The 18395-nt window shown below is 43.1% G+C and overlaps 1 protein-coding gene across 1 annotated transcript in view; it reads right to left on the reverse strand.

The window, feature by feature from the left end:
* Positions 1–18395, reverse strand: part of cyfip1 (cytoplasmic FMR1 interacting protein 1) — a 55124-nt gene that overhangs the window by 16423 nt on the left and 20306 nt on the right. Inside the window, exons 12-23 of the mRNA XM_062555352.1 lie at positions 16721–16843; positions 15926–16051; positions 15211–15377; positions 13845–13992; positions 11567–11720; positions 10816–10972; positions 10382–10478; positions 9593–9669; positions 9280–9388; positions 7197–7316; positions 3258–3457; positions 160–247 (exon numbers count right to left, since the gene is read on the reverse strand). Coding sequence (XP_062411336.1) covers positions 160–247; positions 3258–3457; positions 7197–7316; positions 9280–9388; positions 9593–9669; positions 10382–10478; positions 10816–10972; positions 11567–11720; positions 13845–13992; positions 15211–15377; positions 15926–16051; positions 16721–16843 — 1566 coding nt within the window. The remainder of the gene's footprint in view (positions 1–159; positions 248–3257; positions 3458–7196; positions 7317–9279; positions 9389–9592; positions 9670–10381; positions 10479–10815; positions 10973–11566; positions 11721–13844; positions 13993–15210; positions 15378–15925; positions 16052–16720; positions 16844–18395) is intronic.

Consider the following 18395-nt stretch of genomic DNA (forward strand, 5'->3'; position numbering starts at 1 on the left):
TGGAGATGCAAGCTGCATCTAATCAGAGCCATTATTTAGTCTCTGTGTGATGGGCATAGGCCCATTCTCCCATTCTCCTTCAGAAGCGTATGGCACATTTGAAATAGCAACTCATATGAACACTTGAATGCACAGCTTCTCCACGTGGCTCAAACTGACCTTTGACCCATACAGGTAGTGGGGCTGGGCATTTGGAGGCTTGTCCCTCTGGAACTCCTGTGAAAACGGAAGGACTGTGCGCACAAACCTAGAACACAAGAGAGGCAGAAACAACATTAGATGAGACAAGGGGAGAGCGATGCATTGAAGAGACTTGATTTTTATATCAGATGATTTAATCGCAAATCAAACGGCAGCTATATCTAAAAGATTACAGTTAAGACTCTTTTCATCTGTGATTCCTTGTAGGTGGATTGATTCACCAGATGCTTTTCGTTCTGGTGATAGTTTCGACATCTGTTTACCTTGTATCTAAATAATCAATTCTCCTTACACGTTTTGTATATGTTTATGGGTTTTTTGCTATTTTGACGATACACTACTGTTATTATTCGGCTACACTTATGCAGTCTATTACTATTATTAGTTTTTATGTAGGCTATATGACTGCTTTAAACTGTCCATTTCTTTTTTATTATGTGTATAGTTACGGTATTAGTGTTAGTCATTTTGGATAAACATGTCTGCAAAGAACCATAACCATAACAACTTGTGAAAAGTCCCAGGCCCCACTGGGATTATTTAGGCACACCCCATGCATGCTGTGCACTCCCCCCTCTTCACATATCTGCCCTTAGGGTAATATAAAAACAAGCAAAGTAAAGGGAATATCAACATTTGCCACTGTCTGATAGTGCTGTGCGATACTACGGTATATATCGTTGTACGACAGAAAAATGTCTATCGTACGATACAGTCCTCTACCGTTTATATCGTAATTTTAACTTGTGTGGCTGTGACTGCTCAGACAATTTAACTGCAGGTGCGTTGCCGCTTCTGGCAGCGGGCAGCGGGCAACGTAAACTTAATTTACTGACTCGGGATGGGTGGCCAGGCAAGTGATAGTAGCAGTGGTATAAGCGGGATAATCAACTCCGCGCCGTGCGTTTATCGGAAAATAATGCACTTATCGAAGTGTAAAGTCCCCTCCGCCTGCGGCGTCGGTCCTTATTACCACTTCGAACGTGCATTATTTTCCTATAAACGCACGGCGCGTCGTTGATTATCCCTTACATATATCGTTATCGTGGAGTAGAATTGTCTATATCGGGATATAACTTTTTGTCCATATCGCACAGCACTACTGTCTGATATAAAAACAATTTCTTGCTTTCATGTTCATTTTAGCTTTGCCTAGTAAACAAGCTCATTGTCACTACAATACCAGTATATAAGTCTGTGTCAGAGAGAGACATAGACCCTTTTCAAAAGTCACTCTGCCATCTCCCTAGCCACTTGCTTTCTGCTTGCACATTCGCATGGAGGGTCCACCATATTAAGGGCCATCCAAAACCTGTTAAGTGTGAGTGTGTTATAAACCCTCCAACGCCGAGTGAACACCGACGGCAACTTGCCGAAGCTGTGCATCAATTAATGTGGCACACCATGGAGAGCACTTCATACCAATGTGAGTTCTGAGTGAGTATGCCTGTAAACAAATCCATGGTTACCTCAGAATCTGTTTCTGCTAGGCAGAGTGAAGTCTGTCCCAAAGCCGAGTGTGGTATGAGGGCTGTCAGTGTTATTCCTACCTAAGTGCACTCTGTAACCAAGGGGGAGTGGACAGGGACCAGTTTTGGAAAGGTCCATAGCCAGAGTCATAAAAAAAGGATGTCCTTTTTTCCCTCTTTTTGTGGAATATTACCTAAAATGGAGGACTTCAAAATCTACATATTAGAACCTAGATTATGAATATTTCATGAACAGATGAATTACCCTCAGTAATGTGGGAATACGCTACACCTTCTGGAGTAAGAAAGTGAGAAAAACTCCACAAGTAACTTTAATATATTCCTTCAGGTAAGCTTGGAGTTACACAAGTCTGCCTGCCGTCTGGCCAGCCGGCATGTTGTCAGATGTAATTCTGGTGAGAAGCAGCCACTGCAACGTCAGGTCTGGCTGAGGCTGTGCCCACCTTATCAAAGTTTTTTTCACCAAGCTCCAGCATCAGCACCCGGCCAGGATGTATGCCAGACAGTCATTATGCTCTGGGCACATGGCTCTAATGGTGAAGGCAGCCTATCCCTCTGTCCAAGCCATTTCTCTCTCGCTCGCGCTTTTTGTCACCCTTGCTCTCTCACTCTCCCATCACGTATTCCTCGCTCATCTTTTCTCTCTCTTTTTGTCACTCTGTTCTCCTCTGTTCTTTCTTTCTTCACTCATCAACTCTCTATCTTTCCCTCTCTCATGTCCTTGGCTCAGCCCACTTGCGCAGTCCTTTCTACTCATCACCTCTCTCTCTCTCTTGCTCTCGTGTCCTTGGCTCACCCCTGTCATGCAGTCCTCTCTACACATCACCCCTCTCTCTCTCTATCTCTCTCTCTCTCTCTGGCTCTGTCTCTCTCCTTAGCTCACCCCTGTCTAGCCTTGTCATTTTGTTAGCATACCAGCTCTGAAAATCTGTAGCATCTCATTATTCTCTCTCTCTCTCACACTCTCTCTCTCTCTCTCTCTCTCTCTCTCTCTCTCTCTCTCTCTCTCATGAGTGTGTGTGTGTGTGTGTGGGGGGGGGGGGGTTAACAGGTCACCCTGTGCTCTGAAACATAATTGTGTTGTGGCGGCCCCCACCCCCAACCTCCTCCCCGGTGGCAGAGTGACAAGGAGAGGTGCTCTTCAAAAGGAGGTCTGATTTCTTCCCATTTTTTCGCCTTCACCCAATTATCTTTCCCTTCAAATCCTCACCATAAAAGCCTCAGTTATCTGCCCAGCTTCCATTGTTAGGCTGTCTATCTTTGTCTTTTTCGATTTTATGGTAAAAAAATAAATAAAAAATAAAATAAAAACAGAGACTTTTGAGCTGCAGACAATCTGTGGCCATTATTTGCCTGTGGTGGTGACACCTACGTTATGTCATAATTACATTATATAAAGGGTTCTTTTCAAAAGCGCACTTCAAAAGAGCATACAAGCTCTTCAAGGTGGTTTGGTATTACAGTGCTGTATAGCAGAGCCTTGCGGTTCTATGTAAGCAGCCACTCAAAAAGGTTTGTGTGAAAAAGACAGGGCAAAGTTAAGGCCGTGTCTGAGGACTGGGGTACCTGTTGGTGGAGCCATTGTAGCAGTAGTTGGGCAGGAAGTCATAGTTGAGCTCCCAGAAGACGTGCAGGGTGATGCGGCCGTAGGGGGCGGACACGTTGTGGTTGGCCTCCCGGAACATGGCGTCCATGCTGTCCAGTGTCAGGTACTTGCTCAGGAGCTTATGGGTCATACGGTTTATCTCCAGGAGACCTTCCAGCTCCTGAAAAGCATACAGACACAATGAGATAGAGGCGCAGGTGGGTGTACAGAACATACAGCAGTGAGGTAAAAGCACTCCATCACATTTCACACACAAAGCTCCTGGAGTCACAATGAGACAAATCCAGGTGTGTGTACATACAGCAGTGAGGTAAACTCACTTAGTCACATCTCTCCTTCTCTCCCTCCCTCCCTCCCTCCCTTTCTATCTATCTCTCTCTCTCTCCCTCGCTCACACACGCACGCACCACACACAGCTCCTGAGAGGCTCAGGGTCACAGTGAGACAGGCGCAGCTGTGTGTGTATAGTGCATTTCTCTCACACACACAGCTTGCTGGTTCGGTCATTTAGAAGCAGTCGAAGCGCTCTCTAAATGATATCAGCTCTGAGCTGCATTTCAATTGTGTTTGTAGATGGGTTTTCATTAAATCCACACCTGCCAGCTCAGACTCCAAGAAGCAATCACAAAAAGAAAATTCTTTCATCTACCTGACAAAACCTCTGCTTGTAAAGATCAGTTATGATATAAATGTTATACAACATACAGTGAGGAGAAAATGTATTTGATACCATGCTAAAGTTGCCTAAAAAGAGGAATATAAAATCGTCATTTGACAATTGATCTTAATGTCTTAATTCAAAAATTGAGTAAAAATAAAACCGCTAAGTACGCCAATTTTCTTTGTGATGGAAGAATGTTTCGTAAATAAATAAATGTTCTTCCTAAATGCTAGGGGGAAGTAAGTATTTGACCCCCAATGTAACCCTATGGGAATTCAACACATAGGGTTAACATAGGGGCGGGCAGATTTTTATTTTTTAAGGCCAGCTATTTTATGGATTCAGGATATTATGCATCCTGATAAAGTTCCCTTGGCCGTTGGAATTAAGATAGCCCCACATCATTACATACCTTTCACCATAGCTAGAGATTGGCATGGTGCTTTTTCCAGTAGGCCTATTAGCCTGTTTGATGCTCATTGAGCTCAATGCAAATCAAACAGGCTAATAGGCCTACTGGAAAAAGCACCATGCCAATCTCTAGCTATGGTGAAGGGTATGTGATGATGTGGGGCTATTTTAATTTCAAAGGCCAAGGGAAATTTATCGGGATGCATAATATCCTAGATCCATGAAATAGCTGGCCTTTAAAAATAAAAATCTGCCTGCCCCTATGTTAACCCTATGTGTTAAATTCCCATAGGGTTACATAGGGGGTCAAATACTTCCTTCCCCTAGCATTTAAGGAAAACATTTATCTATTTACGATACATTCTTCAATCACAAAGAAAATTGGTGTCCTTGGCGGTTTGATTTGTACTAATTTTTTGAGTTAAGGCATTAAGATCAATTGTCAAATGATGATTTTATATTCCTGTTTTAGCAGGGTATCAAATACATGTGCTCCTCACTGTATATTAGCCTGCCAACATCACCCAGATGTAATCCTTACAGTGCCTATAGAAAGTCATCATACCTTTTTGAAATAGTTACTTTTTTTGTCTTACAGCCTGAAATCAAAACCCATTTTAAAAAAAATCTTTTCCAGTTTTATTAACAAATTTAGCTGTACAACATCAAAATAATGAAAAAAAAGTAAACAGTTCTGAAAATTAATAAAAAAATAAAAACTAGAATAACAGGGTTGGAAGTCATCATACCCCTGACTTAATACTTTGTAAAGCTTCCTTTTGCTTTCATTACAGCCATCAAACTGTTTGGATATGTCTCTATTATAGCTTCGCACACCTAGATAGGGGAATATTTGCCCAATTTTCCGTGCAGAAATGTTCAAATGTAGTCAAATTCTGTAGGGAATGGCGATGGACTGCTCTCTTCAAGTCAATCCACAGATTTTCTATAGGATTTAAGTCAGGGCTCTGACTTTGCCACTCAAGGATATTCACCATCCTATCCTTAGGCCACGGCTTTGTTCTTTTGGCAGTATATGTTTAGGATTATTGTCGTGTTGGAAGGCAAATGACCTCCCCATCCTCAGCTGTCTAGGAGAGGGACGCAGGTTTTCCTTAAGAATGTGGGTGTACTTGGCAGCATCCACTTTCCCTTCTATCCTGACCAATTGCCCAGTTCCCGCTGAAAAGAAACATCCCCACAACATAATGTTGCCCCCACCATGCTTCACACTAGGTATGGTGTGTTTTGGGTGGTGTACTGTGTTGGTTTTCGCCAAACATTGCGCTTGGAGTTCAGTGCAAAAACACATCTGGAATATTCTGCTACCATGTGGAAAAAGCTTTTATGGTCAGATGAGACTAAGATCGAACTTTTTGGAGACTAAGATAGAAGTTTTTGGACTGAGCTCCAGGCGCTAACCAAACACAGTATACACACCCAAACACACCCAAAACACACCATACCTACTGTGAAGCATGGTGGGGGCAACATTATGTTTTGGGGATGTTTCTCTTCAGCGGGGACTGGGCAATTGGTCAGGATAGAAGGGAAAATGGATGCTGCCAAGTACACCCAAATTCTTGAGGAAAACCTGCGTCCCTCTCCTAGACAGCTGAGGATGGGGAGGTCATTCGCCTTCCAACACGACAATAATCCTAAACATACTGCCAAAAGAACAAAGCAGTGGCCTAAGGATAGGATGGTGAATATCCTTGAGTGGCAAGTCAGAGCCCTGACTTAAATCCTATAAAAAATCTGTGGATTGACTTGAAGAGAGCAGTCCATTGCCATTCCCTACAGAATTTGACTAAATTTGAACATTTCTGCACAGAAAACCCCTATCTAGGTGTGCAAAGCTAAAATAGAGACATATCCAAACAGATTGATGGCTGTAATGAAAGCAAAAGGAAGCTTTACAAAGTATTAAGTCAGGGGTATGATGACTTTTCCAACCCTGTTATTCTAGTTTTTAATTTTTTATTAATTTTCAGAACTGCTGACTTTTTTTTCATTATTTTGATGTTGTACAGCTAAATTTGTTAATAAAACTGGAAAAGATTTTTTTTAAAATGGGTTTTGATTTCAGGCTGTAAGACAAAAAAAGTAACTATTTCAAAAGGGTATGATGACTTTCTATAGGCACTGTATATTCACATTAATTCATATTTATATTAACCGTCTGGCACATTCATAAACTTCAACTGAAAGTTTAAAGAACATGTTGAAATACAAAACAGTTTCCCCATCTGCCTAGTTTGTATTATACTGGAACAGCTGGACCGACAGCCTTTCGAGCTAAACTCAGAGCAGAGTCTGCAGTCCTTCCTGATGAGTGAGCGGAGCGCCATCTAAAAAGGTCTTGCGCTTAAACTCCCTCCACTCATCTGCTCACCGAAGCCCACTACACACTCTTAAAGTTAATGTGTTGAAACAAAATAAGTAACACAACTTCCATTGAAAACAACACAACTTGCGTTGAAAATAACACAACTTGCGTTGAAAAACAAACTTTGTGTCCAGGTAGGGACAACACATTAGTTGAGAGTGTGTTGTGCTACACATTTGCTGAGGTGTAATATGAGCCCTAATGACAGGCCCCTGCCTGGGCAAATCATTGGTTATTATAAATGCTCGCAGTGGAGTCAAGTGGGTGACCCTCATTCTTAAATTTTTCAATTTACTGTAGCTCACATGCCCCAGGTGAGCAGCGCAGCAAGAAGCGGAGTGTCTCTGTGTGTGTGTGTGTGTGTGTGTGTGTGTGTGTGTGTGTGTGTGTGTGTGTGTGTGTGTGTGTGCGTGTGAGTGATTGTGCTGCAGCACTCACCATGATGGAGGTGAGGTCCTCGCTCTCAAAGCGGCCGATGGCCAGCTCCAGGGACTTGTGGAGTGCGGCGGACACCCTCTGGGTGAGCAGCCGGTTCAGGTCAATGGAGCGACCCAGCAGCTGAGGAACACACAGTCAAATCAGATAGGACTCACTCGAGGAGTAGACCCCGACACACAGAGACAGACAGAGCAAATCAATAGGCATGGAACAAAGGCTCATTCTGACATCAGATCAGGCAAGTCATGGACAGGTGAACACGGAGACTAGCGGATAGACAAGATGCACAAATACCAAACACAGAGCGACAGAGATCTAGATATCATGGCAAAGAGACAAAAATGGAGACTCAAGATTCAGGGGGTATAGAGACAGAAACAAACGACAAGGGGAGATGGATAGAGGAGAGATAGGCAGACAGGGACACAGCCACAGCCAGACAAAGACAAAGACAAGATTCAGAAAGACAAAACAAACACAGAGAAGCAGACAGACAAAGACTCTGATTCAAACAGAGAAAACTCGATGGAACTACACTCTCATCTGGCGTAATAATCAAGGCAACGTGCACACTACTGGCACTACTACTGCTTGGTGTCTATGGGGACTATTTTCAGATGCTGCGTACGATATCACTGCGCCTATGGTACGTTTGCAAGTTGCCTCGATTATTACGCCAGATGAGAGTGTAGTTCCATGTCAAATCAGCCTAGAAAAACGGCAGGTTTCATTTTCAGTTGGTCTTATTGCACTTTCTAACTTGAGAGGAGACACGTTTTAAATGGGAAAATTACCAGAAATCTTAGTCACTTTTAAACATGAAGCTAGCAGGCGAGAAGCTAATGGTCTAATCCGATTCAATGATCTATGCTAGGCTGAAGCTAAAAGTTGTATCGCCAGACTCACAGAATGGCTGGATGAATGGGAACAAGGTAAATATCGATTGTTTTGCTCGAGGGGAGGTGGAAAATGAGCGTGTTTCCAAAAATGGCGGAATATCCCTTTAATGATGGTATTTAATGGACAGGTTTAATTGCACCTCATTACACCTACACTAAGAGAAGATAATTAAAGTCTGAGGTATACAAAAAAAATAAAAAATCAATCAACAGCAAGCTGTTCTACAAGGGTCCAGCCATAATTTATGGTTACGGAAATAATTATGTAGAACGCAAGGGAAATTTCTTCAAACTAATAAGGACTACTAACACGGTTTCTTCTGTGAATTTTATTAAACTAAAGTCAAGTTTCTATGGAAAAACACATCTTGGCGCTGAAACTAGTCATCAGTTTACATAATTAAATGACCAAGTGGGGAAAAAAATAATCAGGGCGTGTTTGTGCTTTGGCACTGAATCTAATCTCATACATTTAAATAACGTACATGACCATGGGGAAACTTTTTTTTTATCAGGGTTTGTTTGTGTGTTATTATGAAAACACTTCTAAAATGATCCAATCCGTTTACACTGAATCACAGACAGCAATGCATCTGTGCTATGAAAAAGTGAGATAAATGTACCATTAACTTTTGCTTTGGTTTAATACCATATTACCACCTGGTGGCAAAAAACAATATCAATGAATAATTTAGTTTGGATAAAAACATCAGATAAATGAATTAATGTAAGCTATAAATAAATAAAATAAGTAAGGGATAATGTATAAGAAATGTAAAATAATTCCCTTCAGGACGAAGCAAAACCCCTCCGCTGCGGGTCGGGGTTCAGTTCATCCTGTCGGGAATTATTTTCCGAGAATGACCGGCGTTCTATACATTATCGCGCTTATTATACGGCTACTTGCCAAAACGAGAAAAGAAACTCATCTCAATGTGTCTTTAGCGATGACTTGGCTACCGTTTCGTGGCTTCCGCAACAACTAGCGGAGTGAACCCGTTGCCATTGGCAGCGGTCATTATACCTTCGGAGCGGTCATTATGCAAAAATAACTGACCGTAGAACGTTGAGGCGGCCCATTCAAAGTAAATGGGAGCTCCCTCAACATTCTAGAGAGCCGTATAATAAGTATCAATATTCCACGTGACGTCACAGACCCTTTCATGACCGGTTGTCCTCCTCACCTGTACATGTCTCTGCTTCAGCAGCGTCTCGTAGCGGTTAGACGCCGGCCATGGAATGTTGGCACCTTGGTTTTTACAGTCTGCTCTCAGTCGCTTGTCCAAGAGAAGGCTAGAGTACACACACACACACACACACACACACACACACACACACACACACACACACACACACACACACACACACACAGGAAAACATTCACAAACAACCCCTTAAAATTCTATCCATGCTCGGGGCACAGCACTGTGACAGACTAAATGGATTAACAAAATTAAAAATGTTGGCTAATCAAACGGAGGCAAAAGTATTGGGTACCTTCCAGCCAGGATTTTGTAGTAGGCGAATATTTGATCGGCAAGCTTGTAAACAAACTGGTCAAAGCAGAGATTGACCTAGCAAGATAAAAAGGGAAGAGAACAACAAAGTCTTTCAAAACATGGACAAGGCACAAAGCAAGGTTCAATTCGTGTCCTGAAATGATGCTGTTTGCATTATGGTTTGTCTATTGTAGTATTTAGTTATTTTTATTAAGCTATTGATTCAAATGAAAATGGCCGGGTTTCCCAAAATCGTTAAGAAGCTGTTAAGTCCTAAGAACTTCTTAGGAGCGTTCTTAGAACATTCTTACAACGCTCCTAAGAAGTTCTTAGCTCTTAAGAGCTTCTTAACAATTTTGGGAAACCCGGCCATTATTGTTTATTAACAATATTCTCCTTGATGTAATGTTACCAACTTTTAAATTGTGTACTGTTAAATTGATCTACTTGTTTTATTGTTTCATATGTCGCTTTGGACAACAGCATCTGCTAGATACCGTAAGCATAAGTATAAGCATAACTTGAGGAAAATCCTACACAACGGACAGCTGCAAATCTCTAGTCAGTCTTCTTCATACTTCATACTTCATACAAGGAGCTCAGAAAAGAAAAATAGGGAACTGCTAAGAAGGTCCATGTGTGGACATTGTGCCCTTGTCCTTGTCATGCTTCGGTATCTACCATGTGCCGCACAGAGACATCTCATGTTCAGTCAACAGTGCCTTTATCAGCCGAAGGCTCAAGGACAGTGAGGTTTGTACAAGGCTGTTGACTGAGCAGATCTTACCTCGGCCTCAATTTCATCATAGAGGAATTGCTTCTTGAACTTGGTCAGGGCGTAGTGTGCACTGTCGTTGTAAAGGTCTAGGGGATAGAGCACATACCTGCGGAGAGAGTTAACATCGTCAAGTGAAGCAATCTACACACCCATTCAAACACTCAATCTATTTTGGGTCATTTTGGCCTTTCATTGACAGGGCAGTGGAGTGTAGACAGAAAAAAAGTGGGAGAGAAGATGGGGTGTTGAAAGAAATAATAAGGCCAGACTCAAATGTGGGCCTTAGTGGGCACTGAACCCATATATGGTATGGGATAACGCCGTTTACACAACACCCCCACTCCACCACTCTGCTCACAAGGAACACTGTGTTTCTCAAACGCTACTGGCATCCCTGCGCAAGTGTTGATGCTAGCACAGAACAAGTGTCCTGTGTCACTTACTCCATCATTGACGCCTCCTTGGTGTCCAGGATGTGGTCGGTGAGTATCCAGGGCATGGACATCTCGATGGGGAACTGGATGCGGCGGCCCATGGTGAGCTCCAGGAAGAACTCCCGGAACCACAGCTGGGACAAGTCACAGCACTGCTGAAGGGTCTCTGATTGGGACAGTCATGACAAAGTAAAGCATTTACTCCTAGGCGATGCATCTTACCGCTTGAGGGGAAGAATGGATCACAAAATAGTTACAAGAACAGTCAAGTGAGTGTGGAGCCCTGCCCCAATAATCGGTTGATAATGAAAAACAAAACAAAAATACTTTGTAAAATGTTTTCCTTTTCTTTTTCATGTAGAAGGACCGAGATATGGTGACCCTTTTATTAGGGGCTTGCACACAAATAACTTAAAATGTTCTAATAACCAACCGTGTAATTAACAGTGAGGTGATAACATAACATATATAGCATAGAAGATCGGCTATATTACCGTGGTAACACAACTTCCATGATTCTGTGCATTCCTGAGTACATTCCGACAAATATTGGACAAACCCAATTACAGTACCCTTCACTATGGCCTACGAGTCATTTGACTTAAAAAGGACGAAGCCAGCAACCAGAAGGAGCCTCTGAGTTGCTCCTGAATTTCATTGGTTAGTAAGGTGAGCATTTCCCTGTTCAGTAGTGGTGGTAATGGATCAGGAACCTCAGATCCTGCGGCACCTGTTTGCAGAGCGTCTTTGAGGACCTTACCACTGAAGTTGAGCAGGTGCGTGTAGAAGAAGGACTCGCGGTGGAACTTCTCGATGTCAAGGATGGTGGGGCCTTCCAGGCTGCTGCGCAGAGTCTTCTTAGAACCACTCTTGTCTGCTATGAGAGACTCCAGCATGGTCCTCACCATATAAAGCTGCATACAGAGGAAGGAGAATGGAGGAGAGAAAAGCACATCAGGGGAGTTGAAGTTATCAATGGTGGCAGAACGAAGAGGACAAATGGAAAGCGAAAGTGTTAGAATGGTTATTTCATAGTCTATTCCAGCCTCTCGTCCATTTGTTATTGCACCAGCATACTTAATACAGCCTAACAGCTTACAGTCATAGATAAGTGAATAGCAAACAAAACAAGTCATTTTCATCCCAATGGGATGGTAAACTGTCATCCATGTTGAACAACTACGAATCGCTGGGATTTGGAGTGTCTGTCAAACACAATTCTTAATTCTCTGAAGTGAACAACGATCAGCACTCACAGCAATCACATGTCTATCTGTGTGTCTATCTCTTTCTCTCTCTGCAGACAAGTGTTCCGCCACAGCCCCGTAATCACATCAAGCCTATAACACCAAACGCTCATCGCCTCCATCCTAAGAGCTCTTTTTATCGGACGTCGCGATCGTGACAACGGGGACGCGAGTCTCCGCAGATATTTCAGCAGATTAAAGGCCCTTGTTTATTTATTTGCTTGTCTGATTATTTATCTGGTCATTTGTTTGTCTGTTTATTCACCTGCTTATTTGTTTTGATTTGTTTACGCGCCAGCGGGAGACAGGCTCCCGTCGCGCTGGGCTGATGAAACGTGAGAACAGACAAAGGGCAGGCAGTGGAGCGGTGAGGGGGACCACACGCGGAAATCAATCAGGCTCCCAGCAGAGAGTGTGGACTGGAGCGGCGGCGAGTCCGAAAGCCCTCCCATGCGGCGGCAGTGCTATCGGATGGCTACTTGTCAGTCAGCGGCTCATGTTGTTTAGTCATAGTAAAATGGCCTTGATTGCTCGGGACATTGACACTGTAGGGATGAAGTGGTGTTCATACAAATGGAAGTGGGTGGCAAAGGAGGGGTTTTAAACGGTTATGCCGTAGTGTGTTTGTGAAAATGCTAGCGCTGAACACTAGTCTCAACTATAATACGATGGCACAAACATATTCCTGTCCTTTGCTACAAGACAAACAGGACGCCCCGTCTCTTTCTCAATACTAGATGCAGGGACATTATTGTAAACACAATTACAGTCCGTATTGTTTTTTCCTCAAACTGAACAGTGGGGAATACACTTGAGAAAGATGTGAGGACAACAAAACAAACAAGTGTTGAATCAGAGCTCATTCTTTCTCATCAATAGCTATCGGGGCAACCTTCTGACAATAATGCCTTGAGCAACTTTCATAAAAGATACCTTAATGAAACATTTCCCTTCGATACTGACAAAATGGAAAAATCAATGAACGCATTAATAATGAAAAGGGAAATAAAATAAAAATCAACCTTGGATACCTAGCAAGTCTGAAGGCTTAATTAGTTGATTGATTGATTTCTAGCCACATGCCCTTGTGTGTATTCCAAAAGCCCATTAGAACCCTTCACCAGATTGTTTTTTAATGTCAAATGTCAAGAAATGTTTCCTGAGAATACAACACCAACTTTGGGCTGTATCCTTGAGGCGTTCCATACAAGTTATGTGAGCATAGCAGTGATTTGAAAACAGCCCATCATCAAGGGCTCTGTATAGCTGTCAGAACAAGGCCAACACATATTACTCCACATAGCACTGATCCAGCCCTTGATCCTTCCTCTTTGAAGTCTACATCCGCGATACCTTTACATGTCAGTCAGTGATCTACATAAAGCAACTTATTGCATGTGAACATTTTTTTTTCAAAGTGTGCTTGGTGCAAAATATATGTTCCCTCAAGCCTCAAAACATGAAAAAAAAAAAAACCAAAAGAAATAACATTAGCTCAAATAAACAAAATCTACCCGACTGCACTCTTCACTCCTCAAGATTGGCTGTTATACCGCATAAAACCTGACAGCGCTTACACCAAAAACACCTCAGTAATGAATTCAGTAAGCTGGCGAGACAAAAAGAACACTGTGGGGTGAAATAAGGCCAGTGGCTGAAGCGAACAACCTAACCGTAGCCAGGGACCTCTAGCAGACAGGATTTCGAGGTCTGGGAGAAGCAGACAATAAAGTATCTATCTATCTATCTATCTATCTATCTAGATATCTATCTATCTCTCAGAGCTGGTACCTGGGTGCTGGAGGGCCCGACGGCACGGCGGGGAACCTTGATGTCGAAGCCACCCTTGGGGTCCTTCTCTCCGCGGAGTGCCGGGTCGTTGTGAGGCTCGCGGCCTGCCTCCCAGTCACAGATGGTCTTGCGGATGGCCTGGAGGACACTGTTGAAAACAAAAGGAGAAAATTGAACACAATTGAAAACAAAAGAAGAAGAAAAAAGCACATATGAACGACAGGCACCTATAACGCTCCTCTGTATGTACACGTTAATGATAACCTCCCTCTCTGAATAAAAAGCACCAGATTAAAAACGCCCCCAGAATAACACACTCCTCTTCATGGACGTCTATGGGTACCCCACTCGCAGTGTCTAATCAGGCCTGAATGAAGACACCAGATCAGAAAAACACCCCCTGAATGACGGCCTCTGAGTAATTACTCTCCTCCGCATGGATATCTAGGAGAAGAATCTCACTCACTCACTCTCCTCCCCATGGATATCTAGGAGAAGAATCTCACTCACTCACTCTCCTCCCCATGGATATCTAGGAGAAGAATCTCACTCACTCACTCACTCTCCTCTCTAAGGATGTCTAGAAGAATCTCACTCACTCACTCTCCTCCTTAAGGATGTCTAGGAGACTCTCACTCACTCACTCACTCATTCTCTCCCAGTATCAGTCAGGCTTGAAACACTATTCTCCAAGGTTAAGGTGACACAGCTGGAGACACAGAACTGCTTTCAGAAAAGTAACTGAACGAAATGACGGTTTGACAGCTATTAGTTTCCCCAGTACATATAAGGACTCTCACTAAGAAACTCTCTCGCTCGCGCTGCTTTCAACATGATTGCCTTCATCTCTTCACGTAAAGCTCATGTCAGACACCGACACAAACATGGATGTCTAAACACACGGGCAACACCGCGGATACACACCTCTAAAGAACACTGCAATTTTCTCCTCAATGTGTTCAACATGAGGTGACAGTCCTGACAGGTGCCACAGACTACTGCAGTAAAATCCATCACATTCATCCACCAGCCATCACCAATAATCCTGTTTCTTACAGCTTTTTTTTGTTCTTGCAATGTACCATTGACTGCAATCATTTCCCTGGCACCTCAGCTTTTTAAATTCAATGGATGAATTATACAGAGCAAAGAATGAGTCGATAATAAGAAAGAAAAGGAATCCAAACCACGTCACGTAAACTTGGAGGACACCAAGAGATATTAATCAGTGCACTCATCCATCAACGACAGCCCGGAATGAACAACAGCATGCAGAGGTATAAAGATCGATGAGGTTAATTCCTCTTAGACATCAAACACAGCATTACTATTCCTGGCTTGGTTTGGTGCGTGTTGTGTGCCTTACCTCTGGATGACGTTCTTCTTCTTCTTGATGGCCTGTCGCAGCGGCTCGCGCAGCGTGATCTGGGCGAAGTCCTGCAAGGCAGAGTAGATGGTGTGGCGGATGGCGTGGTTGAAGACGCTCTCCATGCGTCCCATCAGCACCTGCAGGCCCTTGATCATGGCCATCACCTGTACACACAGAACACAGGTGCACGCAGGTACATACACCAGATCAGAATCAGAGGAGAGGGGGCAGAAATGCCACAGCGCACAGGATCAATCTACAGTCATGATGAAACACCCAGCTGCATCCCATCTCTGCTCACACCGAATATGCCTATTACCTAACCCTTTACCATAGACCTCATCAGCTCCACAGAGCACTACAAACAACCAGCATCAAAGGAGTACCCGGCTAAGAGCCCTACCAAACAATGCCGTCAACCCCCAAACATGAAACAATGTGAAATGGCATGTTGGTGGAGGGTTTGTTCTGTCACTACAGAGAAGAACGCATCAAGGGTGTACCTGGGACCACTCAGCCATTAATCAATACTTTGTTCAGAGTCATGCGTATAGTGTAGGTAGACCATTAAAAAAAAAAAAATTCACTTTTGAATACATGGCCAGAGACCTCCTGCAATGCCTTCAAAACAACCACTGGGCTGCGGACCACCAGTTTAAAACCCCCTGGTGCAGATGGACGAGGGGGCAGTGATTCTAAAGCAGTGACTGACCTCCACCAGGGCAAACTTCTCCTCCGTGGTGTAGTTGTATCTCGTGGCTCGCTCGTACTCCTCAGCATTGTCGGGGCATTCTTTGTTGGAGTATTTGTCCGTGGGGTGCACAAGTTTCCAGGAGTACTGCAGAAGAGTTCAGTTTTAAATATATCAATTCAGGATGTACAAGATTGTTTTAATAATTCCTATAATGTCCTACAACGTTTTAGACTTTCAAATTCAAAAAGTAATAAAAAACAAAATAACATTAAATCTAACTTTTAACTTTGCAAAAGTCTCAACTGTGCAATCACTTGAGGAAAAATAAAGCTATTCAATTATAAGCAAAGCCAATATAATTAGAAATATCAACGAATACATCTCATATTTTATATTTTCCCCCTCAGGTGCTATTTTCTGGGGAAACGAATTACCAGAGATTCTAGCATTCTGGTATTTGTTGGATTTAGTTGGTAATAACCCAGATTGTATTTCATGAAAAAAATTCATTATGGTGGATTGAGCAACATCCAAAAGTATTTGAGGGTACACTGTGAGACCTTTGCAGCCCCCAGGCAAACTTCTGTTACTTTTTTATTAGCTTAAACTGAAGTTTATTAGTTTAAAGTGAAGAAGTTCAGGCGATGAGAAGGGCAGGCTGGGGCTGGCCAGCTGCGTGTGTGTGTGTGTGTGTGTGTGTGTGCGTGCGTGCGCGCATGTGTGTGTGTGCGCGTGCGTGCGTGCGCGCATGCATGTGTGTGTGTGTGTGTGTGTGTGTGTGTGTGTGTGTGTGTGGGAGGTGTGTGTACTCACCACCTCCATGACGTGGGCACTCCACTGGGACAGCAGCTGCAGGCCCTGCAGGGCCAAGTCAAACAGCTTCCTGTACTCACTGTCCGTCTTCTGGGCCTCCTGACGCCCTGAGCCGGTCACCACCTAGCACAAGAGAGAGGGGCCCGCACAGGGATGGAGGAGGGGGAGGGAAAGGGAAAGAGGCATGAAGAAAGAGAGAGAGAAAGGAGAGGGAGAGAGAGAGAGAAATACCAACAGAGACATATTTGGTGGTGGTGGGGGGGGATTGAGAGAGAGGAATGAAGAGGGAGAGAGAGATGATGGAGTGAGAAAAAAAGACCAATTTGAGTGTGTGTGTGTGGGGGGGGGGCAGAAGGTCAAACAGATGAAAGAGAAAGAGAGAAAGAACATTTTAATATCTCTACTGACCAAGAAAAGCCTCTTTCTAGATCACTGCCATAACAGACAAAGCCCATCAGCCTTTACCCTACTTGCAGAACAATACAAGGAATAATTCAGACTTGTTTGATACGTGATTGGCTAGGGCTTGGCAGCTGCACCACTCAGGCCATTGAAAAAGCAGTGAATATAACAACTGCAGACAAATTGGTAATTGATGAATAAGTGCAAAACCAGCGGGCCAATCAGTTTTGAACTAACGGTTCACCCTGGCCAAAATGACTAAACTGCTGCTCACACAAAATTTTGTAATAGGTTCATTTTGGTCTGTCAAATACTTCCAAAATGTCTTTTTCCATACAACTTGGCTACACCTTTTCGAAAAAGAAAGGGAAGCTCTATAACTCTCTCAGACTGCTGTACCCGCTTCAGCTAATGAAGTTCATATAGCACTCTTCTTTCTATGCCAGACCATAAAATCCAAACGGGACACAAAGGAGAACCAAGATTTTATGCTCTGAGATTACTGATTATGTTTATATACAGCCTTGGAAATAAGTCTTGAAGACGTCAAAATGTTTTCCAGTAAGTAGATAATGGCCCCAATGCTGCTTTCTGGAAGATTCTGAAGTAACCAGTTCAATAGATATGTTTTGCAACAATAAGGTTGCAAAGATCTTGGGAGAGCTCTTTGCTTTTCCCATAATGAGATGCTCCTTCTGTGACACCTTGGTGATCTAAAACCTATTTATAGCCCATCACTCTGTACTAACCCATCTTATATTCATTTCCACTGACAAACAGGATAATTACTCTCTAACTACTTACAGATTTCAGCTTGTTTCTTGCTTTGGTGTCCTTCTGCTTTTTCTTAGTGTGTTCAATACTTGCCTCCTCTGTCATTCTACTTTATAGCACATAACCCTATATGGACTTTAACGTTTGGATTCTTTTATATGTGTGGATTACCTGAGTTAATACTAATGTCTGGTGAACATTTCATGTGAATAGCTTCACTGGAAGTATACTTACTGAATAAAAAGTTGACATGTTCAATACTTATTTCCCCACTGTATTGTTGAATATGGGCTTGGTTCCACACGTTTATAAAAACATAATTTCACAGCGCAACAGTGACCTCAAAATCTGACTTCTGATCGATGGTTTGTATGTCCGGGGGAAATTCATTCACACCACAGGCCTGACAGCTCAGACAGGTTTGAGGAGTTTAAAACAGTTCTCCAATGATGACTCACATACCGGGACAAGCTGTCAGTGAGATGACTGACTGCGCTTC

This window comes from Sardina pilchardus, chromosome 15, assembly GCF_963854185.1.
Source record: "Sardina pilchardus chromosome 15, fSarPil1.1, whole genome shotgun sequence".
Classification (NCBI taxonomy): Eukaryota; Metazoa; Chordata; class Actinopteri; order Clupeiformes; family Clupeidae; genus Sardina; species Sardina pilchardus.